Source organism: Mugil cephalus, chromosome 12 (assembly GCF_022458985.1).
Source record: "Mugil cephalus isolate CIBA_MC_2020 chromosome 12, CIBA_Mcephalus_1.1, whole genome shotgun sequence".
Classification (NCBI taxonomy): domain Eukaryota; kingdom Metazoa; phylum Chordata; class Actinopteri; order Mugiliformes; family Mugilidae; genus Mugil; species Mugil cephalus.
The window spans coordinates 15,012,320-15,039,805 of NC_061781.1; the positions used below are offsets into that span (position 1 = coordinate 15,012,320).

The following is a 27,486-nucleotide window of genomic DNA, read 5'->3' on the forward strand; positions in this document are numbered from 1 at the left end:
CAATTTTACCTTGTGAACTAAGCACACTCGGAGTCAGCAGCGTTTACAGTCTCTTCGTTAAGCAGATTCTTACATAAGTCTTAAACAACTTCCCACATTACTCTTGCTGATCTGGGCTGGACTACTGCAGACTGCTGCAGATGGGAAAAACGCACCATAAACAGTGTGTAGGAGGCTGCATGTTTACGTGCGGCAGTGACGGAAAGACGAAGCCGGCTTGCACTTACTTTGCCTGAAAGGCGTTGTTTGTGCCTCTGTGGTCCAGGTCGTGGCACACACAACCCACAATGAGCGCCAAGATCTCCACCTCTGTCAGAGTCTCTTGGAAACCTGCCGTCTGATTGGCACAGGGGAGGAAAATGAGAAAGCACATTGTAAGCACTGGGGCTGAATCCCTCGCTCTCTTGTTATTCTATGAAGCTGCGAGGAGCACAATGAATAAAAATGGAAAAAAAACACTCCAACGGCAGCAGCATCATCCTAAAAAAAACAGCATCTTCCTAAAATGCCACTGGGACTGCAGTAACACAGGCACACGGCGAGATTTATGGCTGGGATGAATGAGCTCTGGAGGCCATGTGCTGAGTGAGTCACTATAGGTCATTGTAGGGATAACGGCAAAGATAGCACGGCCCTCAGCCTTCTCATTAAAACACATGGCAGAAAAGTGGAGGGGCCCAGAACAGCTTACACACTACTATTTCATTTCCCCCTGCCAATAATCAATTCAGATGGGACACCGTGCATTTATGCTGCGCTTGATTAAATGAACTACAGTGGTGTTTATATAAGAGCTAGTCTGCATGTCTTTGTGTGTGGTGTGTGTGTGTAAGCTTGCGTGTTTCCCAAAGGACCTCGCAGAAGTAAAGGCCTGTGTGAAGTAATTCTCTTGGGGGTGTCTGTTCAAACACAGATAGCTGTTTGCTCAGTTTTTTATTTTCAGTTATTTAGGTTATTTATTTAAATTGAATCCTAAATGAGTAGCAGACACATTCAAGTGCCACTGTGATTAGGAGTAAACAAAGCAGAAATCATATTATTAGGTGCAAACCATTGACTGTATTTATTATGGACAAACCCTTCATGATGTCACCCGTTGGATTCTGAACCTTGAAAATGAAGCACAAAGTGGGCGGGGCCTGCGGGGCCTGCGGGTCGCAATGTTGATGAGCTTTACTCCGCACACACTCAGATCAGATACTCTAAATATGGACATGGGGGGGGGTCATGTTGCACATTGAGACCCATCCACCCAACTCTCCGCTACCTGTTAGCTCATGCTACCACCTGTCACTCAAAGCGGGAACGCCCTTAATTATGAAGGATTTTAAACCTTAGTGAAAAAAATAAACGAATGAGTTAGAAAAAAATTAATTCAGTTGTCATTAATATTGAAATAAATTATTGTGACCAAAACCATTCTTTGTGTCAGGCTGTAAACATGTTTAATATTGCTGTAAAGTTGGGCTTTTTAACATTGGGGTCTATGTGGATTTGCTCCCTTTTGGAGACACCCTCAAGTGGCCACTCCTTGAACTGCAGTTTTTTGCGCTTAGCATGGGCTTTATCGCTCGGACCCGGAGGTTGCCACCTGGTGCAAACCCTGCAAAAACCACTTGTTAAATGTAAGAATAGGCCACAAGCAGGCCTTGCTCTTTGGTAGAAAGTCATAACCACACTGAGTTTGAAACCACAAGGTTAATCCATAGGGATGCACTGTATTTTGTGTTTTTACTTGACTTAAAAAAATAGTCACATAAAAGCTATATGGCTATTTACACTCCATCACCGTGGGCAGAAAGGCTTTAGGTCAGATGAAGTCTAACACATTTGCAGGAGGTTGGGGTGGAAGAACGGGCTGAACACAAGACTTTCAGCTTGGTGGTGACTCGGGTTTATGTCCTGTTTGAAGCCAAATGTCAGCTTATTCATTTTCAGCCTGAGTTCAATTATTTCCATTTTTGTTTCAGTTTTCAGTTGCAGTAGCATACAACTAAAGACAACTCTTCCTGTTGCGTACATTGTTGTCTATTGAAACCTGTGTGAGTGTGCCAACATTTATGTAAAATTTTATCTAAAACAGGAATTCAGTATCTACTGAAATTTGCATTAAATTTGCGATTCCTCCACCAACATCCTGCTAATGTGCTAGGCCAGGTGTCTTCAACATTTTTCAGAGCCCTATATAGGAATTCTATGCAAGCTGTCTCCAAACTTCCGGTCGAGAGTACTTTGTGAGACGAAGGGTAACGCTCGTGTGTTTGTGTGACTCTTCAGTCACTTTTTTTTATAGTGACAAAGTGACCCATTTTGGCCTCAGTAGTTGCCTGATGGGAGTGCGCTGCACCGTTAGCTTCTCTTCTGCTAACATTGTAGCGAGCGTCCGGGAATTTACCCTGGGGACTGAACAGGCTCTCGGTCAATTGCGGGGAACCAGGCACAGTCATCATGTTATATGCGGCCTTGTGGTTGGCTCAGCAGCAATAGGGGCGGGGCCTGCTGTGTACAGAAGGCTTGGATTGAAAGGGCTCGGCTAGTGCAGTGCTTCGTCCGTGAAACTGTGCGACGAAATGAGTGTCGACTGAAAGACTGGACTGTGTATTATTTTCTGTAATTTACTATTATTATTTACTACCTCATTCTTATTCTATTTTTTTTAATTTATTTATTTTATTTTATTTTATTTGACTCTTACTGTTATGTCTATGTCTGGTTCACATATGTTCTTTGTTATTGTGGAAAGCTTGGACAAAACAATTTCCCTGTGCGGACCAATGAAGTGATCTTGAATCTTGAATTGAATCTTGACATCTTCTGCCTCCATTTATCCCTTTAAATATGCTGGATGCATCAACCAAAGATTTTGCAACCCCCCTGCAGCACCACTAGGGGTTGCAGACCCCCTGTTGAAGACCTATGCGCTAGGCTTTTTGTACTGCTGATTTAACTAAAATCTAATGTGCATGTATGGTGTATGTAATTAGAGGAATCGTCAGTGCTGCTCAGATAAATTAAGAGGTTTTCTCTGCCAGTTGAAAAGCAGTCACTGATCTAATGTACAGTAACTGAGCTTGTGATCTACGTATAGCAATCTGGATGTTTACCGTCAGCATGGCAAACATGCACTGGCAGACGTTGAACGCGTGCCTCCAGTTGTGGTAGAGGACCATTCTGTAGTTTTTTCTGACAGTCAGCAGCCATCTGCACAGTGTCTGGAGGGAGAAGACAGGCGGAGATGAGCACATGGGTCAGCAGTCGGCACGAGGCACAAACTCAAACAAGCACTCCAAAGAAAGTCACCGGCCTCACCTCGTAGTCGATCTTAAATTTCTGCACCATTCCTAACTCCATGAACATTCTCAGAGCGGCCGTGATCATGGCGTCCACGTCCAGGGAGAAATCATCAAAGGAGAGCTTATCAATGCCCAGCTCGCACACCAGGGGGATGTTAGCCGCCTGTTTCATCATGGCGGCCCGAAAACATTGAGGAGGAAGGAGAGTTCACAGAGCAGAAGAAGATGGAGAGGTCAGAGCATGGCTGCGCCATTTTCAGATGATATATGGAAATATGGAGACATGCTAATTAAGACTCTGAGGCCTCATTTGGAGAGGGTTAAGATTAATGAGGGAGCTTTACTGAAGGATTTCACAGTTGTTTACTCTCAGCTCATCGAAAAATGTAGCCAGCTTTTCTCTCTGTTTTTTTTTTTTCATTGTTATTCATACAAAAACACATACAAGATTCCAATTAACTATATTCACATTGAAGCATGTCTTCTAGTTTTAATGTGGTCTAATGAGCACAATGACTGTCTGGGCAGGATACGTCCTTCCTGCCTCTAGTCAGCATTTATAATATGACCATTTCAAGCATTCTAGTCTCTTATCTGTGTTACAGTTTCAGCCGTGCAGCCGTATTCCTCTGCTCTCTCTCTCATAAGCCAAGCGCCCCCACCCCCGCCACAAACATTTGCCTGTCAGCTCAGCAGGTATTCTCTCCTCTTCTTAATTCACAGCCGCGGGTTAGAAAATGTCAGCCAGATTTGTTTGTCGCCGCCATTTGCACACCGGTGGAATCCCAGGCAAGTGTACTCAATAAGTCTCCATATGTAGAGCAGTTATGAAAGAAAGTAAGGGGGGGAAGGCAGAAGGCAGAGCGCGGTGCTGGATGAGGGGGCTGAAAGATCACACAGGCACACTAGAGAGCGGGGATCCTACTATACAGTAACGGCCACAGGGGAAAATCCTACACATGAAAGTGCAGGAAAATAGGTCATGTCTATATTTCAGAAATGTCATGCCAATTAAAAATGTAGATATTTTCAATGCTCTCATCAGAATAAATAATGCACGGAGAACGATGATCACATGATGAGAATGATTATTGACTGGGGTAATCCATTTCAAATGCCACGATCAGTTTATTTTCACTGGGGAATTCTGGGCCTATATTTGTGTCCGCGTCCTGTCTCGGTTCTTAGACTTAGACTTAAACTTAGACTTAAACAGACTTTAATGATCCACGAGGGAAATTACTTTGTCACCATGGCTTCGTTGCACACGAAAGTAAACAACACAAAAAACACAAGAAAGATAAAATGAATGAGATCAAATTAAAGAAAAATAAAAGTAAACAATATAATCAAATCTTTGGAGGAACTACAAAATGAGGCCCCAACGACGAGCCGCAAATAGCTCCTTAGATATTTTTCCCATTTTCCATTAAAGTTAATGAGAAATTGTTATTTAGTTAATCAAAACAAATCAAATGTGAGCTAAATATCCAGAATAACAGTTACATTTTAAGTCAAACATTTTACTTTACGTTGGATTTTTATCATGATCATTTTTATCATCATAAGCTCACAGATTCATAACAGGCAATTTAACGATGCTATTTTCTTTAATATAAAACCTAAATATCAGGGATTAAATCTAGTGGAAGATGAAATTATATTATTGCAATTATCTGCACCACCAGAGCAAACATGATAATTGAAAAGTGTAATCCACACCAAGTGTGTGGGAGTAGAGTAGCGTGAAAGACTGGAGAAAAAACAGGATTTCAAAGATCCAACCCAGCAATATTTTAGTCCAGGGATCTTCAATGTTTTTCAGGCTAAGGACCCCAAAAAATTAAGTAGGGACTCCCTTCCCACTATGAGTATTATATATTGAACTCGGCCTAGTGCTGTTTATAGATATACATTATTATTATTTTCATTTTGCATTCAGTATTAAGCTGTGGTAGATTGATGTTAATCTGTATTAAAACAAAATCTATGGGCGGAAATTAAAATTTTTATATACATATATACAGTGTATATATATATATATGTGTGTATATATGAAAAATGTCTAATCAACCAACCTCCACAGACCCCTAGGGGTCGCAGACCACCTGTTGAAGATACATCTCTCAAAACATTGTTAAGTATTTCCCTTGTCTGCACCAGGCCTTGTTAACCCTACAACCTCACTTTTTTTCTTGCACTATTGCTTTTTTGTTTTGTTTTTTAGCATATACAAGAGACTAGGAAACAAACCAAACAAACTAAACCCAAGTGCTCAGACCAATCACTGAACAGAGTTTACGTCATCATGTGATTTTGACCCAGACGACACTTAAACGCATCCCAAGCCTTAAAAGTTCATGACAGAGAATCATTAAATTTACATTTGACCCCAAACATGGTACATGCATTTAAGGTGTTTTATACAAATCATTCTTTGTAAGGGTGCTTTTAAATTTGCCAGTGCTGCAATATTATTTAAAATATTTAAAATAAGGCATAAATATTATTCAACCATATGTATACATGTGCCACCTTTAACGCACATTCTTTTTACCACTTCTCTCAGCTGGGAGGTGCACGTGCAGTAGACGTAAAGTAAACCATAGTGCTCATATTTGCTCTAATCTAATCTTTGGGGGATCTACGACACAGACAAAGGGTCTTTTTCAAGGCATTTGTTCGCATAATTTTGCCAGCATTGTTGGCAGCAGCGCCGCTAAAGGATAAGACATTAAGAACAGGCAATGTCTTGAGTTGTGACTTTAATATCCACGCTGAGCTCAGAAACAAAACCTCCCACAACTGTAACTACTGAGGGACACAGAACTGGGGTTTGCTGGAACAAATGTAATGATGGCAGCGGTGAATATCTGTTACCTTGAATTTGTCCACTTCAGTCTTGGAGCAAGTGGCGTGGTATGAAAGAACCTGCAAAATAATGACACGGTGTCACTCTGCGTGGCTCTTCAAATCATTATAATGAAAAAGAGAATGTGGCTACAGCTGGAAACGCTGCACATCGGTATCAGCGCATTTTATTTGATGAACACTTGGCATCTCTAGACTACAAGAGCTGCAACGATGTCAGCCCTGATTCCATCGCCATGTTTCCCCTCATTCCCTGAGAGAAATACCTTGCACAGACCAGCAGAAGCTTATTTGATCATAAACGCTCATGTTTATTCAACGTTGCCAGACACGGCGCATCTACATATTAGTTCGTTCTGTGTCTTCTGTTTTAAAAGCTCTATCTGTCTCGATCTGTTCCTCTCTTCTGCTATCTGGAAACTGTGGTGCTAACTACTATAATGCACCTGAAAGCTCCCCATTGTAATCTAAGTACATACTGTAAAGGCTGACTAGTGCTGAATAGCTACATTCTGCAGGGCAGATGAGGGATTGCTTTTCACTGCCTCTCATTAATTTTCAATAAAACCTTTGTGAGAAGGTTATCTACAAAGAGAGATCAGCACTTTTTTTCATGTGTACATTCTAGTGGAAATACGAGACAAAAAAAAAAAAAGGGAGATACAAGTACAAAGACCCCTGAGAGAGAATAAGTGGAAAGAGCATCTATATTTTCCATGTAGCAGCTGTTGTTTGCTATGACTTCTGGGTAAATGTGTCACCCCCAAGCATATGTTGATTGGAAAGTGCAGTTGCCACTATAGCAAATGGAGCAGCAGACAGGGAGCACGGGTTAAGTCATCTGAAGTGAACGGAAACACAAGAAGCAGGAGGCGTGAGGAATCAACTTCGAGCCGCTTGTGAGGTGACATTTTAGCAAAAGGAAGACTCAAACAAAACACTGAATACATTTCCATGTTCTAATGGTGTACGTAGAATCCTTACATCCAGAGCTACGGACTGCTTGGCCCAAGACTTCTTCACCTGGTCGTACATGATGGTGTTGTTGATGCCCAGTCCACAAAAGATCACGAACGCCTGAGAAAAGGAACCAAATGCAAAACGGTATCCAAAACAGACACGGGATACCTTGTGTAGAAATGAGACCGAAAATAGAGTGATACCTCAAAGAGACGCTGGTCTGCATCGTCGAAGGGTTTCCCATCGAGCCTGTTCAGCACTTGCGCGACACCTACAGAAAAAGTTATATCGGTAAGACTCTAGTGCACACGACCTGCCTGCCTGCAGTTGAAAGATAGTCAAACTACTGCACTAATACTTGATAAAAACAACAACAAAAAAAAAGAAGCGATGGAACAACAGCTGGGACCAAAACGTTTTCATTTGAAAACAGTCGTCCCCGTTTAGACAGCTTCTCTCGTCATCTAATTAAAAACAGAAAAGGCTCCGATAATAAAGCATAAACATTTAATTGATGGAGAGCGGCTCTGAGGAATTATACCGAAAAGTAATTACACGACAACGTTTGCATTTATCTCTTGGAGGTCAGGCAAACCTGCCGATGTGACATTTTAATTTCAACGTATAGTTGGTGAATGGATTCGCACTGCCGCTAAGGACAACTTTCATTATGGTGCCATTACATTTAAAATGCAAGACTGATGCTTTCTTCCAATCCACTATTGCTTTCTTTGTGATGAGCTTGTAATTTGTGATGAGTTACAGCCTAGGTGGCCCCAGGCAAACTAAACAGCCGCCTAGAGCCCGCGGCAGAATCCTAAACTGAGACGCAAGACAAATGTTATTAAAAACGATAACAGCGCAGTAATGTAGAGCTGAGTTTGTTCTTCGGTGACCCATAGTGCTGTGTGACTGTACAGTTCAGTTTATTCACTGGAGGCGACTGGTGGAGGGGGGTGTCAAATTTTGCTTATGGCTTCACAAACCCTCAGGCCATGCTTGAGCCGCAGCCAGCTCAGCACTACGTCAACCCATGAGGAGTTACTGTATTTTAAAACCTGGTGTCTTCTTGTAGGTGAAAAGAGGCTATCGGATCCCAATCCACGTTCAAAAGAAGAATATCCAGATGTTGCACAGACTCGTGGCTAAAGGTGCACCAACTAAATAAAAGGCGGCAAATACTCATGTCAAGATGTCTTTTATATCTGTAGCTCATATTAAATCACTTTGTAGTAGGGCTGGGTAGTATACCAGTTCATACTCAATACCGGTATTGTTTTTTGTTATGATGTGAATTTTTATTATACAGCCAGAATCACGCGGCTGGCTTCACTGGCATGAATTTTACCATGTTGCTGCATAAAGTCATATATTGACTTCATTAATTGAAAATTAACATTGCACTATATGATTATACGGCAGCTGGCTGTAACCTTAGCAGATCACACAAGGACATTCATTTTCTAACGGAATGTATCCTTGACTGGAGAATTTCATCTCCTGCTGCTTTGTTTGTGTAATGGTTTTTCACTCCACATCCTCAGGTGCCACCCACACACCACATTTCTTTCTCCCCTCACTCTTTCTGTTCTTCTTCCTCTTCCCCTCTCCCCTCCCCAACCAATGCACTTACACCTACGCAAAGACGCGCACGGGTCTTAACCAACCATCTGCAGTGGATATGCTGATCACTTTGCACTCAACTAAAACTAATGACTTCCTGCGTCAGATCTCGGCGGACCATGCGGACCAGCTATCACTGCTCCTCTCTGCAATATCCAGCGCCGAAACCGGGGCGAAAGATCAATGATTTATCAGAGTGTCAGCGTGGTGTTAGCCTGGGGGCTGATTCACAAACACAAAGCACGCTGCCAGAAGAAGGGAACTCCACCTCCAAGTGATGGTGCAGCATGGACCCAGGCGCACACATGCAGTCTCCTCTGCTGTCTCCTACATGCAGCTAAAAGGTGCATTCAAGCGCTATATGCTGTCAGGGCTAAATATATATCTTCACTGTCCATTGGGTCCAGTAAAAATAAATCTAAATGCTACATAAACGCTTGTGAAATGGTGTTTTATAGTTGATATATGCAATTAAAACCAGGTTGATGCATAGATCAGGAGAGAATTAAACCGCATTGGTTCACTTACCGATGATTTGGTGGTTGCTGTTCCATATAGGAACACAAAGCACAGAGCGGATATGGAAGTCAGAGAACTGGTCTGCCTACAAAAAGTAAGACAGAAAACATCAATTGAGGCTTCTAATCAATCTGTATTTATCTTTTACAAAGCCTTTCCAAGCATTGTGTTGAACTTCAAATTCTAATTTTAGTATTCAATAAGACTTTTGCTCATTTTAAACTGTTTTTTCTTGGGAGAAAACTGATACATTTGAAAAAAATATTTATTATCTATAAAGACATTAAGAGACTGATAATACAAAAGCTAGGTGTCTCATAATATATTCACCACCGAGGCATTAACTATGTATACGTGCCTCACCTCTAATGGAAAAGCAGTGCTACATGGATATATAGGAACTGTTGGATCTAATGTACAGAGGCAGGCAGCACGCCAGCGTTTCTATTCATTACAGAGAGGGCCTGCTGGTAGGTCTCCTGCCCAGCCAGGCAGCAGTAGTAACGCTGTAAACGCATACACTCTTTCACTTTTCCTGCCTCCATTACTTAAGGTTGACCACGTCAAACTTTTGCTTCTTGCAGCTGGATGCAGACTGCTGTGCCACTCGATGGGATTCTGTCGAGATCCGTGCGGCATCAGCATCGGCAGCTGTCGATATAGCTTGAAATGGTCTTTATCCTGCATAGATCAATTAACAGCTGACAGAGGGAAAAATGGTACCACCATGTGGTGGTAATAATAAAAAATAAAAAAAGGTGGCTATAAAACTACTGACTCAAGAGGTTCACTTTTAATGTCATTTCCTGCATCCGCTCTATAGACCAGCAGCCATTCTAATCTGTGTCAGCTCTTCACACCTGGAAGAGTTCATAAGGTCACATGTGAGTCCTTAAGGTCAGATGCCAATCTTGTGGGAGCTCACGGTCCAATTACTTAAAGTGTAAATTGTGATGAAACCATCTTGAATGTCAAAACCTGATAAACAGCCTAGGGACTGGATGTTACAGTAAAGACACTGATGGGCCCCTTAATTTCTGCTTCACACCATCTGTCTTATCAAAATGCATAATTATACAGCCATCCTGACATCACTTCCCAGGTGGATTCTTTAATGAAGCCATTGATGAATCTCATGTGACCTCATTGACTCAAGGTGTGAACATCACACAGGGATTTAAAATGCACGAGGCCCTAACGGCAGCCAGTGGGAGTGAAGTCTCCTCCCACCTACAAGGAAATGTTGGATTATACACTGGATTTATTTTGTATTTGTATATGTTTTTTTTGTTTTGTTTTGTTTTTTGCAAAAAAACTCACAGCCACCGCTTTACGGAGTGACGGCATAGCAACTGGTAGTCGCTACTAAAACGATGCACTTAAACATGCATCAATATTATATTAACTACCTTAAATGACAGAAACTGTCCTTGAAGAAAAATATGTCAAAATATTTGCATTATTTGCAAAATACATGCATTTTAGTGTTTCAGTTTGGCGCAAGTCCCATCTATCAACATTGAGGGGATGGAGCTTATGACCTTATCTGCAGCCAGCCACCAGGGGGAGCTCTACTTGCTTTGGTTTGGTGTGGTTGTTCCGGTTGTCTATATTTATCCTGTCTATGATCATAACAGGCATATTTCCTTTCCCAATCAGATCCCAGTGATCCCAGTTATATTGTGTGTTCACCTCGGCATCGAAGCGAGGATCCTGATAGGCATCACTGATGTTCACAGGGAGTCCTGTGGAGGCCACCAGCTCTGCAATGCTGTTGTTGATGAGCCAGTCTGAGTAAGACGACTTCTCCATGCTGTCTTTGAAACTAGGGTCAGAAAATGTGTTAGAAAGATGGCAAGAGTAGGGTCCCCAAACCAAATGTGTTCACTTTAATCAGAAGGTGTTTGATAATGATTCTCCACACCTTGCATATCTCGAACGCAACCTTGCAAACAGCCTCTTTTACATTCACTTGTATTTAATGAAACTTTTCATACAGTAGATGTCAGTAAACATCCTCTGCAGCTTATGAGGTTATGAAAAGCCAGTTGCGTGATTGTCTTCCCCCATCGCCCCAGAAACACTTGCATCACTGCTCAGACTCCCTGTTTATTCGAGGGAGGGGAGGTGAGGGGGTGGGGGGGTACCTTCAAGTGTGACAAGGTAAACGTTCAGCGTGGCTCATTTTGTCTTTCAAGATTAGAATAAAGACAGAGAGATACTAATGTCAGATCTTTTGAACCCCTTTGATGTAGTGAGCACGCAGCTCGGCCTGGAATGAACCTCCAGGGTGTGATGGCGAGGCGCCTCACCTCCTTCTTCTTTCTTGCTCTCTTTCTCTCTTAATTCTCTCCTGTCTTGTGTCTGTCTTTTAGCAAAAATGATCATCCCCCTGTTGGAGCGGCTGGGGATTGTTAGCACATTAGAAATCATACAGTAGGCTCACCTTCTGACATCAGATCTATTTATTTAATTACGCACATAAATCGCACAGCTGCCTTCGTTATTCAGACGTGAACCTCTAGGAAGACCAATGCCATCTCAGAGATGCTTTACTCTGAAGCAGTTGTTATCAGCTAAATTAGCTTTTTTTTTTTTTTTTTTTTTAAATTTAAAATGTTGTGACAGCTAATCAGAAAGAATGTTGTTTAGTCAAAACAACTATGCCAATCCGATCCGATCCAGCAGCGTGGACTAATAAGTAATTAACCATTAACCATAAATAATTGCATTTCTTGTATTATGATATCTTTTAAATTACTGTTTCAGCTTTCACTGTTGCCTTGAAGTGACCATATCAGTTTTGGCAAGTGCAGGACTCAGGGGGATAATTTGTCTTGCTTTCAGTGTTGTTTTCATCCATAAACATCCCACACAATATTAAGCCTCTCTTTCTCCACTCAGCCATGCCTAGCAGAGAGAAGCAGCAAAACCCAATTAAGTAGGGCTCCCACAGTATGCCTTCTATTCAGAATCAGCGTATTACTCTCACAGCACTGGAGAATAGTCCATTTTTATACTTTTTATATTTTATATTATGTCCTTGATGGACACTTTATAGGTGCCAAGAGCAAACAAATTGGGAGGTGTGAGTATTAAGCGAGAAGGTTACGTTAAAGGGGGACATGAAAAGTAAAACTATGTTTTTCATTAAGTCAGATGTTACCGGTGTGCCGATGTTAAAGTAAAACATACCTGCTTTCAGCGTCTGCGCTACACTTTGGGGACAGCAGCTCAAACGACTTGGTAAACTTCACCACCTTAAAGATGGGAAAGGGAGTGGAGATAAACAGTATTTAATGACAAAAGCTGAGGCGCCGGATCAACAGGCATGCACATGCGCAAAGGTGCTGACAGACAGACACACACACAGCAGGAGAAAACAGTACCGGTGACTCAATGTCCTCCAGCAACTGAACAGAGCAGCGCTCACACTTAAGCAGTGTCTGGGCACGGTGCATGATCTTCCTGACAATCTTCTCCAAGTCGGTCTGTTCCTCAAACAGGTCATTGACTACCTCCAAGAGTGCCTGAACACAACAGTGAAAGAAAAAGACACCACCGGCGTCAGTCGAGCAATATGAATCACACGCTCCTGCAAAACCTACCAAATGAGAATCTGTCAGCAGGTAATAGTGAGGAGCCTCACTGTTTTGCCTCGCTGCTGGAAACTGATTATTATCCTTAAACCATAAACCAGCAGCATGATAAAACATGATTATTTTCCCCAATAAAACTAAATTAGGCCATTTATCTAAGGCAGCACCAATTCAATTTAATACACAAGCACTTAAAAATCATGCGGTGTAAAGGGAGCTCTCCTCATATTTCTCCTCCATTCACTGGAACTGTGTTCTCATTATGTTCTCTTCCATCACAGATCAATGTGTGACATAAATTAGTGCATCTCTTAACATTCCCTTGGAGATTTAGATCATGGACCAGTCCCTTGTCTGGATACAGGCCCATCCCCCCTCCACCGATTCAGAGAAAATGTCCATGCAGGGCTGCATGCTGCTCTGTGATTCCCACTGCAGTGGCAAGTGGGCTGCTGCTGATCAATACTGAGCCTCAATGTCAGCACCAGGGGGGGAGGAAGTAATGCTGATCCTAGGGATGGAAGGGTTATTATCCCAGATGGCTCTGTGGCCCTTACCCGACTCCTGTCGTACTCCTTCCTGGAGGCGGCAAAGAGTTGGGCATTGGAGATCGCAATACCACAGAAGGGCAAGTACATCTGCAGCACCTGTGGACACATTGAGCACAAATTTTGAAAACTTAATGCACCTAAAGGTACAATTTTTTTTATTTTTTATCCACCAGTTGCGCTGTTGTATTTTTGAAATGAGTCCCTACTTCACAGTGCATGCTTTGCCTTTGTTAAGGTTTGCAAGGATATTAAAGTGTTGTGTGTCAGAGCACAACAGACACGCTGCAGGTTTATGTGCACACTATTATTCCACCATTATTCTGTTGCCGTAGCGCTTGCTCGGGGGTGTTCAGGCTAGCACGTAACACAGCTCCGTAAAGCACGTAGAAACAATATGGATTATTACTGACGCTTTAAAAATACAACTGAATTGAAATCCGAACATATCAATATTCCAAATTTAATAGGGGTCATGTAAATGTATTTCGTTTATTCATTTCATTTGTACCTAAACCCGCTAGATTAGGTTAAAGTCTAATCTAAAGTGCACAACTAGAGAGGAGAGGCATGTCCGCCAGACAGGTAGTTATCCCTTTACTAAAATATGTTGGATTCATGTTAATGTGTATTTAAAGAAATTTACATTTGTAGAGGAAAATTTTAAAGAATACATATAAAAAATGTCTAATCAGCCAAAGATTTTGCGACCACCCCCCACCTACAGTTCCTCTGCGGACCCCCTAGGGCTCACGAACCCCCTGCTGAAGACCAACGATGTAATATGTTTTGGTGAGAATGCAAACATTAATTTCACAACTCCACAGAGCGCCTTTAATACCCTGAAATTAAAGCTGTTTGTAAGAGCAACACAAAACAAAAGTAACATTTTCATCCAAGTAAATCCACGCTTTTGAAGTGGAACAAATAAGAAATGGCCTTTCATTGGCATTATTACTTGCTAGGACAAATAAATCAATTCAACTGACATTTTACCATTTGACTGAAGAGTCTAACCCAATGTGCCTTGGGCCGGTACCATAATTTCCTTCTTTCACTCATATTTTATACACATAAATAATGTAATAATGTGATGTGTCCTAATGAGTGTAGTTAATATGTTTTGTGAAACTCTCACTAGTTTCTTCCTCACCACGGCTGATTCATAATGAATATCAATGGGCAAGCACCCCCTGCAGATGTTGCCACTAGGCCAGCTGCCATGTGAATGTACAGCCTGAATTCTATATGACGACAATTACCCAACAATGGAGCCTTATCTGAGAGACACTCAGCCCCCTGTAACGCGGAATCAATAGAATTTAGGTTGTGTGTTTCCTTACTCTGTCTTTTTGTTTGGTTATCTATCTTTAGCATCTGGCTGCTGTGTCAACTATACAATCAGTACAACACACCCACTAATATTTACCAGCCTTCAGCCTGACCTGAGGGTGGGGACACAACAACAATGCATGAATGGGAAGTTATTCAGCTGCTGCCTCTGATACAGGGATATCTCTTTCACCTTCCAGAAATGATAATGTATCAGTTACTCATCAGCCACAAATGAACATGTGAAGAGCACTGGCCTATATCATTATGTGGAAAACTACGCCCGTACCTGAGACCTATACTCATTATTTTTGTTTATTTATTTATATTTGTTGGTATTCCCCCTGGTTCACAGCTTCAGCTTAATACTGAGGCGATCTTGAACGAAATTAATACTTGATTACTGGTTATTTAATGCTGGAATATAAAAATGAATTTGGAACTTGGTAGGTTCACGGCACAAGTTGACAATGCTGATAATTATAGACCTCAAATGGCATCGGAGACAGGCAAAGGTTGAGAAGCTCTGCGTTAATTACTGCAATTTCCCTACACAGTCGTGCAGGTCTCCTGGGTTACCTGCATATCTTTAATTCCTATATTTAAACGGTAGTAAGGCTATGTGCCAGAAATGCTTTGTTTGGACTTAAGAGAGACTCTAATGGCCACGTAGAAGCGACAGAACGTAGGAGCATGCATGCACGTGTGTTCACACTCACAGCAAATCCTCCGTTTGAACCAGATCATTTGAAGCCATTCATAAATACACCAGCTTTCCTTTGAATGGAAGCGCGCGCGGTGTCAAATTCACATTTTGCTTCATCGTGTCTGATTTCAATCAATCAAGATCACAAGTGCACATTGGAATTATGCAAACTACAAATTAAATCACTTAACTGAAAGTATTTGTAACGTGATGTGAAATATTGCTCTGCCATGCTAATGAGTGAATTAACTTGACACACTCCATTCAGTCCCTCCACACAATCAAGTGTCTTATGCAATCGTGCTCGGGCACAGAAAACAGATGATGCTGAGCAATAAGTTCATACATAATGCTATTTCAGCTGTCCTATGGAATTCTCTAATAATGACCCTCCAGAAAGGCAGCGGCCATCAATAGCCCCAGCAGGAGCAGATTCATTAGTGAGCAGGACTTCGGGGATCTGGCTATGGATCTGGCTGTGGAACTAACAGGCGAACCCAAGGAAAGCACTGCTCTCTCTAATTACATTCTGTCAGGCAGGCCATTATACAAGGTTGCATTACAAACAAGACATTTTTGCCTAGAGACCTCTGGACTGACCAGTAAAGAGTGCTTTAATAACAAAACTAACTGGCCAAGGCCTCGGGGACTGTCAGTTCCTCTCACCTCAATTACTTCCTTTTCCACTGCTGGAATTTCATATGAAGCGAGTAAAGAGACATAACATAGGCAACGCTGTGTTCCTCCACTTAATTTAAATAACAGCCGCTGCTTAAAAAGCTGTCTTCACCTCACAAATGTGGCGAGCTAAGGCCGTGATGTCTTTGTCTAATATTCTCTGATCTCTTCAACTGTGATTTATAAATAACATGTCCTTTTTTAAAAATATACAAACTTCACTTTCAACTGTCAGATACGTGTAGGACCCAAACCACCACATAGTTAATGAATCAGTGGTCCTCCAGCAGCATCCTGCCACCATGTCTGCCAGAGATACAAGGCTGTTTACACATGCTAATTTCTTTGGCTTAGACGCATTAATAATTGAGAATCACTTTATGAATTCATTTGCTAATTATCTGTGCGGCTTAGTGCAGCCATGCTTATTGAGATTGCTATGGGATTATTAACACGCTAAACACCCGTGAATTCAATAAACGTAGCATCTCCCAAAGTTTGAGAATGAAAAGCAGCTCTCCGTGAGCTATAATAAAGACGCTCTTATTTTTATAGTTTTCTAAAGGGTGACATTTCCTAAAAACAATGTAAAAAATTATGTTACCCTTCAGAAATTAAGACATCTGACATGGAAGGACTACAACAAGCAACTAAAAATGCAAAATAAATTAAATTTAAATGGCAATAAATTAAAAAACAAATGTAAAGAAATCATGTTCGTCTTTGTGGCGTGAAACATTAGTTTTTTGCTCGTTTTAACGGGCAGAAACTGGCTGAATTAAACGGTGTGAAACTAAGAGGGGTCTCACTCCAGATTACGAAAGACCCGCGTGATGTGGTTACTCATCTGCATAATTTTTATCTTTAATATATTCAAGTGACCGCCAACTTTCTTTAGTTCGAAGCCGGCGTGAAGACCGATGTTTATTATTTCGTCCTTGCTGACGCAGTCTTACTTTAAATCCCTGGTATGTTCCTGAAATAGTTATTATCCTCCGAGGCCGCAATAAACTATAAAATACTCCACCGGACGAAATGGAAAATGGCCAATACAGAACAATTTACAAGTGAGGAATCAAGGACACGAATACAGCTGAAATACAGATTGTGAAAAGAGTTGTCACAGACTCAATGAGCTGCCACTGACACTACGTTAAGTGGAGCCAGTGTCCACCAACAAACAGCACACCTGTTTATCTCATTATCATTAAAAGTTGCAGGCAGCAATGAAACTGTTTCCTCCACAAACAGAGACACAATCACTCAGCCAGGTCTTTTTGGTGGCAAGTCCCGATGATATAAAAAATACCGCGTTTTAGGCGCAGGACTTTGTATTTTGAATTAATACAATTTAAGTAGCAACAACACACACAAGAAAGAGTTTCACTGCCTTAACCATCTCATTCTGCCTTGTACCTGCCTTTATTGTTTGCGTTGCCAATAGATTTCATACACCAACACTTCACGTGTGCACTCCACCAACATAATTCCCTTACCCCCACATACTGGAAACTGCATCCTGTTTATCCATTTTCTCTTGATTTGTGTGGATTTGTGTGACATTTCGCTGCCATATTCCACACTTTGTGAGGAGCGTGTTTGATGCACAGTTTAAATCTGATCTGATAGCCTCCAGGATCGCGTTAAAGTCACGTGGCTCCGAGCGGAGATTGCCTTCCCTGTTCTTTAGCCGTGGATTTGAATTGGGAAATTGTGTGAAAGTGGTTATTACAGTATTGTTTCGAGCCAATTTGACAGGGACTCTGGCAGCCGGAGGGAGCGCGCTGGCGAAGGCAGAATGCTGTTTGACAATTGACTCAAGACGCAGATGTTAAACTACACTGGCAGATCCAGAGTCAACATGCAAGAACCTGCATCTTAATAAGAGACAATTCATGAAACCCAAGAATATTGCATTTCATGTGTAATGTATTAAAAGGCATGCGAAGTGAGAGAAAAGCCGCACGAAGGCAATAATGATAGATATTGAGATAGCAGGATGGGGTCAGTTTGTACTCTGAAATTAAGTCAGTAGCTATATTCCTCCACAGAAGATAATGAGACATTGCAATTATACATGGGTTGAACCATTATTCAAACCCCCCAAAGGTCTCCTATCCTGTGGACTATCAACAGAGCACAATTAAAGCAGCGTAGGATCTAAAACCAGCCGTGTAATGTGTTAACAACCCTGTAAGCTTACAGTACATAGAGAACAATTTTGTCATCTGCAGCATCATTAAAATCTTTGAAAAGTATAATACATTTTCTTATTACAAGGTCTTCCAGGAAAGGCAGAGATGCAGCTGTGCTGTGCAGGGAGCTTACAGTGTTCTCTGATGCTAGCATTGCATTTCATTACTAATTCAGCTGTAGCCATCCCAGGCATTAGTGTGATGGTAATGCAACGTGAAACACAGTCAAAACGAGGGGGAAAAAAACAACAAAAAAAAAAACAACAATCCTCTAATCTGCGTCTGTTATGAACAATGGATGGAATATAGATGTGAGGTTTTGACAGGGGGAACACCAGAGGATAAAAATATACAACTACAGTCATTTGCTGCGGGAGGAACCTCTAAAATAAAAGCACAGCGAGCTCTGCGCCTTCAGACCCCCACTCCAGCTCGTCACCGCCTTTCTGCTACATCTATTCAGGCATGCTGATGGGCTGAACATGTGCTCCTCGTGCCTCTTTGATAGGCGATCATTCAGAAACAGAAGACTGGATCACTGCGAGACGTAACACCCCCGCTGGCTGCTCTAACAGATTATATATTCCAACGTTCGTTCATTCACCAATATCTCCTTCTTTATGTCTGTTGCAAACGCCGATTAGAGTGGCGTGCTTGCAGACTGAACTGATCCGCAAAGAGTGAAATACTGAATGGGAGTCATCCAAGAGCCCGGTTCGGTCGTCTTAGATCACAGGTCTGGCTCACGAAAGGATATCCTTGGTCAACTGAAACAGCTACGGGTGGCTGAACGCCGCCACAAATCCTACTTTGTGGGCGTTAACTGTTTGGCAACCATTCAGAATCCCGTAAAATGGTGCAATCTAAATGGTGACACTAAATTAAACGCTGACACGCTGGCTGTTACACTCAGCACTTAAGCGAAGCGATAACCAGTGGGAGATTCTGAACAGCGTTCCTGCCTTTTCCAAGCATAACGTCTCAGGGAATTTTAACGCCACTAGTTATGGCAGAGCCAGAAACAAAGTACTGAGGCAGTGATTTTGCAACAGGTTAGCTGGGGGGAATTCTTTAAATAATATTAGCTATGTTTTGACCTCAGGGACAGGGGACAAGCAGACTTTAGTGTTGCCTAAAAGACTTGAAAGAGAATGAGACAAAACAGCATGAGCTACATTCAAACTCAACAATACTGTGGGTAACGTGTATTCTTCTTCCTCTCTTAAATATGAAGCTTGTATGTATGATATGATTCATTTGCATTAGCCACTCTGAAGAAGTGCAACGTAGCAACTCTTTCAAACAGTATTTCCTGTATTAAAAGAAACAAAAGATTACAAACAAGAGCAGAGAAAAGCCAGCTGGAAAATTTCAAACCCGAAACTCTCTCCAGGCCTCTGAATCATCTGTTTTTTAAGTGATTTCAAAGAATACGATGAAATCAGTTTGAGTACCAGGCCACAGAACTGTTTGTGTTCGTGCTTGTAGATCACAAAGCAAAACAAACTAAATAAAAATCCAGTGTTTGCTTTAGAGCATTTGATCTTTTTTTTTTTTTTTTTTTAATATATATATCTGCAACTCTGCAAGACTGACAGTAATGAAGACTGACAGCTCGCATCACTGCAGCCATGCCATGCGTGTGCACCACGAAAGCCACAAAACAATGTTTGTTGACAGAAGAAATCACTGAGTAGCATCCTTGAAATGCCACAAATGAATCATAAAGCATTACTACGGGGCTGTTCTTCCCTCTGCGCTGTACTTCAATGTGCTGCAATAATGACAACACCGAGAGCGAGGACTCTTTGCTGGCAGCAGTGGAAAGATGTTGCTGGGCACCACTGTCATCATCATGACAACTCGGCTACAATGACAATGTTAACATGGGTTTGGTTTGCAAGCAAACTGGGTTCACAGCTTTGGTCGGCTGCGTTGTCTTGTCAGTGTCCTTTTGTGCAAGTGCCATGTGTAAAATAGTCCAGTGGATAAATAAGATATCAAAAAAACTCATCAGCTGTTGAACTTTGAGATAAAAGTTTTAAAGATGATCACAAAGGTTTTTAGTTGACCTCGTCTATGAACTCTGCACCGTACTTCATACTAATACTTTCGCCTAAAACCCATAAAACGTCAGAGTGGTTGATGATAAAATGCCAGCATCATTCATTTTCTGAGGAGCTTGAATGTCTGTACAAAATCTTACTTACTGAGGTGGGCCGGCCCAGTTGACGCTGCTAGCCCTTATTCAATGCTGCAAATCTGGTAGAAATGTGTGACCGAACTAGCAAATTGCCATGGACTGGTGTGGCTTCATATTCATTTGTTTCTCTATGATAAATACGACCAAAATGGCCAAATCAGACATCTACAATTAGTGAGATAAATGACCTAATCAGTGTGCCTTACAGTCTCTTTACTCATAAGAAGCCATTCTATTTATATACAAATGAGAAATGGCCTCAGCAGAAACTGCCCCAAATATTATTTCTATTCTATGTTTGATTTTGTGCTCCGTAAACTTCATTGATTCAGACATACAACAATGTTCCTGGAGGGTTTTTGTGAAGATGTGAGTCTACATTTTTTTTTTTTTTTGTAAGGAACAGCGTGGGTAGTAACAGGTTGTGAGAACAGGTTGAAAGCAGCATGTTTAAACTGTTCATGCATTCTGCAGATGTCAAGGAGGCAGAACGGTACATGATGTATAATAGCACTGTGTTCTCCACCCAGCATTTATTCTCAAGACCGCAGTGATGAAATTACCTTCTCATCATCTTCAGTGAAGAGTTCTCCACTCGAAGACTTGTTGATGCCCTGAGCAACTCCAATGATCTCCCCGTCACTGTTGCGAATGGGCATGCACAAGAGTGACTTGGTTTTGTACCCAGTCAGCTTGTCGATTTCGTCACTGAACCGACGATCCTGCAATCCGTAGTGCAAAATAGAGACACAGCGTAAGCACATGTCGGGGAAAGAAGGCAGTTTGCTCCTCTTATTTTCAGATGACAAGGCACTTAAGTGTACAGCTCGTCTCGGCATAAAGCTTACCAACAAAAAGAAGTGTACAGTTTGCCTGGCATTGTTTGAGGTTTGCTAAACCTGACTTTAAGGTTTTATTTAATTTCTGTAGTAGTCAACCAATAAGGCTTTCCTACTCTGAAAAGGGCCTGTGGATTTAACATAATCTGTTTTACCTTTCTTAAAAACAAGATGCAAAAGAATAAGACTTTTGTGCATTCACAGGGACTTGTGTAAACCTGTGTTTTTGACAGGTTTCCAGCTGATTAACGTTGCTGGTTCCCATGCTCTCTGTTGTTACCACAGTCTGACCGATGGTCAAGCAACTGTGACAGCTAAAAATGTCAAGCTGACAGAAAATGGCCCGTGTCCACGTCTCAATATTTCTGTGACTCATGCAAATGCACACGCGCATGCATGCACAAGGAGGAGCAAGCACCTGATAGGCGTCAGGAATGTTCACTGTCTCTCCGTGCTCGGCCACATATCCAATGATCCCTTTGCCCCACGGCACTTGAACTTCGTCCGAATTCATTGAGGGCAAAACTGTGGTACCTGCGTGCACGTCAAAGAATTTGGACACTAGTGTTTTCTTGTTGCCCGTCCCCTCCACTAAAAACAAGGAGCACCGGTCTGCGTCGACCATAATACAAACAAACACAAGGATTTTGTAGCTGAGACTTGTGAGATCCAAGTCGTTAGATATGTCTTTTACGAGCTCCAGGAAAAACTCTCTTTCGTTGTGTTGTTTGAGGTAATATTTAAAATCCACTGCCGTGGACGGGTACTGGGGGATGTTGACTCTGGACTCCAGCAGTGCGCTCAGTATGTGCGCAGTGGTCGGGGGCAGAGAGCTCGCTTTCCTCAGCAGGGCTCTCCTCCTCATGCTCGTCAGCGGCTCCTGGGCCCTGGAATTCACATGCTCGTCGTATGTCCTGTTCACGTTGATGGCCTTTGATCTGGCGAAAGTTTTACGCAGCTCCTTCTGAGACGCTCTCCGCTGCAGACCGTCACATTTGCTCGCCCAGCTGTCCTTGCACGCGTTGCTCTTCTCCTCTCTCGGCTCGGCGGGAGCTGCAGCCGCCGGACTTTTGCTCGCCTGGTGATTCTTGAGCCATTTCTCTACCATGCCATAATTCCCCTTTCTGTTCAGGTAGTCCTCGAATAACTCGGGATGCGAGTCCAGAAAACTTTCCACGTCAGAGAACACCATATTTGCCACTGCCATGTCTGTTCTTCAGATGGTCCTCAGTGAACCAAATCCATGAAGTCGCGCAGATAAATATCATCTATGATGCTTTACAGAGGGTTAAAGTAGAGAATGATGCGAATACCACAACTTCCAAGATGCATTATGCTGGGAACACCCCTGGAGCCCTGGCTACATATCCAGTTTCCACTCTGTGAGGAGAGCGATGGAGACTCCCTTTGCGCACCAGCGTATTCCTCCAAACCATCTCCACGCTGCCCATTTAATTCAAAGATAATTACAGCAAATCTACGCAAAGCAATGTGAAAACAATCAGACTTATCGCAGCCATTGGAAATCTCCCACAGAGCCACTGCCAAGCATCACCGTCGTGTGGATCTTCTTGTGTGCAAATGACGCTGGCTGTGGTTGGCTCGGTCCCGCTGATGCTCTCGTCGTCACACAGGCAGGAGCTCAGGGTTTGCTTCAGCTCTCAGCCCTCTGGCCATTTGAACCATTTGCCCTCCTTTGGAGAGCACGACGACGACGATGATGACGGTGATGAGGATGGTGCCGAGGATGAATGAGTTTCAGTGCACCTAACCACCTATCACCATGCATAATTTAAGATGCATATTATAAACTGTGCAGCAAAGATATAAAATGGTGGATTATGCTTGATGCTCATTACTTTCAGTAATAACTCTTTGTAAGTTTGAGATTTCCAAGTCTTCTTGGACTAATTTTTAATGTTACATGCGCTCGATGCAGTGCATTCAATAAAAAACGCTTTGCTGTCTGTCTACAAGTGTGAAAAAGGTGTTCCATAGGATGTAGTAAACACTGAAACTCTACAGTAATTTTATTCCACAAACCTTTACCTTTGATGAATGCGGGGTTTGCAGTGGTCTAAATCATATCGTTATGTAACAGCGACTTTTATTGGCGGAGTGAGCAGGTCAGAAAATCAAATTCCTTTATACGTTATTTTATTAGTGCGTGCGGGTGCGCCATTTGAACGCTAGGTGGAGTTATACTCCACAGTTTCGACTGGGACTACAGCAGTCTTAGATGTTGTCTCCTAACATGGACACCTCTTGACCCGTGATTTCTTAAAGCTTTCTTGGCCGCTTGATACCGGACTAACTCATGTCACAAAAAGAAATACACATTGTTTTCTATCATTGTATACTTTATATGCAGTGATCCAACAATTTCCCAGTCAACATGCAGCCTCCTCCAACTATTAACTGAGGTCAATCACAAAAAGAAAGAAAAAAAAATCAAATAAAACACAACAGTTGTAATCCAAATGGCTAAAACAACATCCCTTCATTTAAATAAACCAGTCTATCTCCAGGACGATACATACATAACTACATAATCTGAATGAAATCACACATTATACAGTAATCTAATGTTAGTAGCAGTTACCCAATTCCCTATTTGGAAAATCAGAAGACATATGAGAGTCAGCACTTAATTCACCACTAAACAAAAACTGTGAAGTGAGAAAATACTGTTCTGGCACGTACAGGAATATTAACCTCATATTTGCTTCTAAACTCTTATTACAAACAAAGTCCAACACATTAACACAATATTTAGTGGCAAATTTATTCAACTTGCATATTCAAAACATAGTAAAACAAACAAAACCAAACACAACTGAGGTATTATTGTGGGAGAAAAGGCATATTCATTCTCTGAGTAGAAAATTATTAAGATAATTATAAATCAAGACACTACTGGGGAAAAAAAGTAAGGATGACAGTTAAACAGCTTTCAGTCCCTGCCTTCTGATCACACAGTATACTCACTATAATTCATGAAAAGACGTTAAAAAGCTTTTACTCCACCTCGATCAGAAACAGAGGCACAGCTGCCACAGACATGACAATTTACAATACACCTTCTAGTTGTGGTTCTGATTTATTTTGGGGTCCTAGTCTCTTGAGCAGTTTGTGAAGACACAAGTTGGTAGATGAGGAGTTCTTTATGAAGTTGCAGACTTGAGATACGCTATAAGGTCAGTGCGTTCATTCTTCTTCTTAATTCCGGCAAAGATCATCTTAGTTCCCGGAATATATTTCTTGGGGTTCTCCAGATAAACCATCAGGGTGTCCTCATTCCAGATAATGCCTGGAATTAGCAAACAAAGCAGAGAATTATCTTTAAGTCAAATTAGATGATTTGTAAGGATGCGGCATATACACACACACACACACTCAGTACATACCCTTGCTTTTGTTGGCATCGGTATAGGAGAAGCCGTCTGCCTGACCTGTTTTGCGTCCAAACAGACCCCAGAGGTTGGGTCCGACCTTGTGTTTCCCACCTTGCTCCACAGTATGACACTGGGCGCACTTTTGGACAAACGCCTTCTTGCCCTTCTCGATGTCTGCAGGCATGGTTTCTATGTAAAACACAAAAATAAGTTTATTTTCCAATAATTATTGACATATATACATAAGTTACTTCCATTAAAAATAACTACATTTTTTTTTCTACCTATACCCTTATTCAGCCACAAGAGGGCGTTCACCTCTGAGTTGCGCAACTAATATATGCACCAGACACGGTTACAAAACTTTACATCAACTTCATATAACTACATTACTCAACATGGTTTCTATAATAAATATTTATCAGTACAGATACACTATTTCAACCCATTTTATGAGGATAATAGCTGCCCAAAACCTAGGGTAAGCCTATTGCATAAAACATTAGATTAAGGCAATAGAGTAAGCCAATATCAAACAACGTTAGATATAAATATTTGGTAAAGCAGAGTGGGTCAAGTATATGTAAAACTGAGTAATTTCTCCAGATAATTCTTCCGCGGAAACTTGGCTAACGCCGGGTCGGGAGCACGTTGTTGAACAAAACCGACAAAGACACGTACAGATAAGTCGCATAAAAACAACACCTTAAGGTTTACAATTGGAATCTGTGTGTGTTTTGATAGTTAAAGTCTCACCTTTTTTCGTTTTTATGCACTCAGCCGGCTAAATGTGACTTATAACTCCTTGAGTTTCCCTTCCTCGCCGGTTCAGCTGCTACCTTTTCACTAATGTGCTTCCTTTCTCTAGTCACGCCCGGTGAAACGTCATCAGTCAGCTGACCTGGCGCGTCAGCTTCGTCATGACCGACACGCGGCCATTCACCGCAACCAGTCCGGTGACGTCAATGTCGATTGCGCAATGTTAACCGTTCACATCTAAAAGTCATTACAGGCTTCAATCAAGCAACACAATCGAGTGAAGAAACAATGCATGAATTCACTGTACACTTCTCCGCACAGCAATATTTTCCTCTCAACTTGCCTGAGGATTTAATAACAGCATCAATGAAAATATATGAGATTCAAGCCTCAGTAGCTGACATTCCTTGTAGTAGTAAGTCTTACTTCTCTAACCAAGAGAAGAAAAGGTGTTGCCACCTCATGGACTCACAATAATTGGACTGTGTTTGACTTCCCACACACTTTCACCGATTTCTGCCCACGCAGGATTCATGCAATTCCCTATTGTCCGACAGTAAAAAAAACCTTAATGAAAAACCTTCAGTGATGAAAAAAGGCCATTCTCACAATAGCAAGTTGTGTGACAGAGGATAAATAGGAGCATAATTCCAGATGAGTGTGTTTGTCATGAAGTCTGTGGCTTGTGGTGAGTCATTTCTAAGAAAGTCACGGGCAGATAGGAGGATTTTCTTCTTAGTTTAGCACACAGAACGTCGTCCTTAAACCCCACTGTGTGCGGAAGCCCCAGGAGAAAACCAGTTTCCAAGATACTGGCACCAAACACTAATGAGCAGCGATCCATAACACACAAAAGGTCACCGCCATTTCATGCATTCAAAACAGTAACTACTGTGCAGTCCTTAAAGATGTCCTGCCTGCATTGATAAACACATGTGTGTGATGCCTTAATCAATAGTTTGACCTAACTGGAACTACCTTATCACCTAAGGTGCAAGGCTAACTGCTAATTGTTTTGAAGCTGCTTGCATATTTGGAGGACATGGTTGACAGGTAATCGGATTACACTTGAATATTAACCATATGCAACTCAACAATTCGTGAACTCTTGACCTGCTCCCAACGAAGGGACTAGATCAACTCTCCCCAACAAATACTTGAGGTTTGGGGTGAATTTGGAACGGATACAAAGCTAATAATAACCTGGATGACTGAGATTCTTACCAAATGTTTAAACCATAAAATACAGAAAATAATAATAATTGTTGGACATAGTGCAACATAGAGTGCTGCAAGTGTGAACACTGCTACAACTGAACAGGCATAACATTATGACCACGTTCCTAATATTGTGTAGGTCTCCCTTGTGCATCCAAAACAGTCGCGACAAAGCAGAGAATGGAGCTGTCACAAGATGGTCAGTGTTATTTACTTCTCCTCTCTCATGCTGCGGCTGATAAGTATCTTATATTTTATATTAGATATCAATCTGGACAGCAGTGAGTTTAGAAAGTGCTACATTTGCCTTGTCGGAAACATTCAAGTGCCTGAAACGGTGTCGAATATTTAAGCTTTCCTTAACCAGTGCAGCTGACTAATGCCATGTTTGCTTCCCGATATCTGTGTGGATGTGTTGTTGAAAGTCGTTGCCCGGCAACCATACAGTCCAGGTCACAGGTGTCAAACATATGGTACGTGGACGTAAAGCGGCGCCCCAGAGGGTCTAATCCGGCCCCAGGGATGAATTTGCAAAGCACAAACATGACATCAATCAAAAGACTTTAATTGCAATTTTCCAATGAAATGAACCACTATTACTAGAGTTCACACAGATTTCGAAAAAGTTGTGGACATAACAGAACGCTGAGACCTAGAATCATACAGAAATTGCACTTCTTCTTCTTAAGAAATGTTACACGTTTTGTAATAGTGAGGTTAATTAAATGTTCATACTTTCATAACGTGA

At 41.8% G+C, this 27,486-nt stretch overlaps 2 protein-coding genes across 2 annotated transcripts in view; both read right to left on the reverse strand.

Annotated features, from left to right (window-relative positions):
• pde11a (phosphodiesterase 11a) overlaps positions 1-23,053 on the reverse strand; it is a 36,636-nt gene extending 13,583 nt beyond the window's left edge. The window contains exons 1-13 of the mRNA XM_047600044.1: positions 21,785-23,053; positions 21,091-21,249; positions 13,423-13,512; positions 12,656-12,796; positions 12,462-12,526; positions 10,959-11,091; positions 9,276-9,351; positions 7,328-7,395; positions 7,149-7,241; positions 6,174-6,224; positions 3,310-3,456; positions 3,105-3,212; positions 228-337 (exon numbers count right to left, since the gene is read on the reverse strand). Of these exons, the coding sequence (XP_047456000.1) occupies positions 228-337; positions 3,105-3,212; positions 3,310-3,456; positions 6,174-6,224; positions 7,149-7,241; positions 7,328-7,395; positions 9,276-9,351; positions 10,959-11,091; positions 12,462-12,526; positions 12,656-12,796; positions 13,423-13,512; positions 21,091-21,249; positions 21,785-22,573 (2,030 nt within the window). The 5' untranslated portion in view covers positions 22,574-23,053. The remainder of the gene's footprint in view (positions 1-227; positions 338-3,104; positions 3,213-3,309; positions 3,457-6,173; positions 6,225-7,148; positions 7,242-7,327; positions 7,396-9,275; positions 9,352-10,958; positions 11,092-12,461; positions 12,527-12,655; positions 12,797-13,422; positions 13,513-21,090; positions 21,250-21,784) is intronic.
• Positions 23,054-24,132: 1,079 nt separating this feature from the next.
• LOC125018020 (cytochrome c-b) lies at positions 24,133-25,673 on the reverse strand. Its single transcript, XM_047601632.1, has 3 exons — positions 25,518-25,673; positions 24,774-24,950; positions 24,133-24,676 (listed from the first exon to the last, which is right to left on the reverse strand). The coding sequence occupies exons 2-3, from the start codon at positions 24,943-24,945 to the stop codon at positions 24,531-24,533; spliced, it is 318 nt and encodes a 105-aa protein (XP_047457588.1). The 5' UTR covers positions 24,946-24,950; positions 25,518-25,673; the 3' UTR covers positions 24,133-24,530.
• Between the last annotated feature and the right edge of the window lie 1,813 nt (positions 25,674-27,486).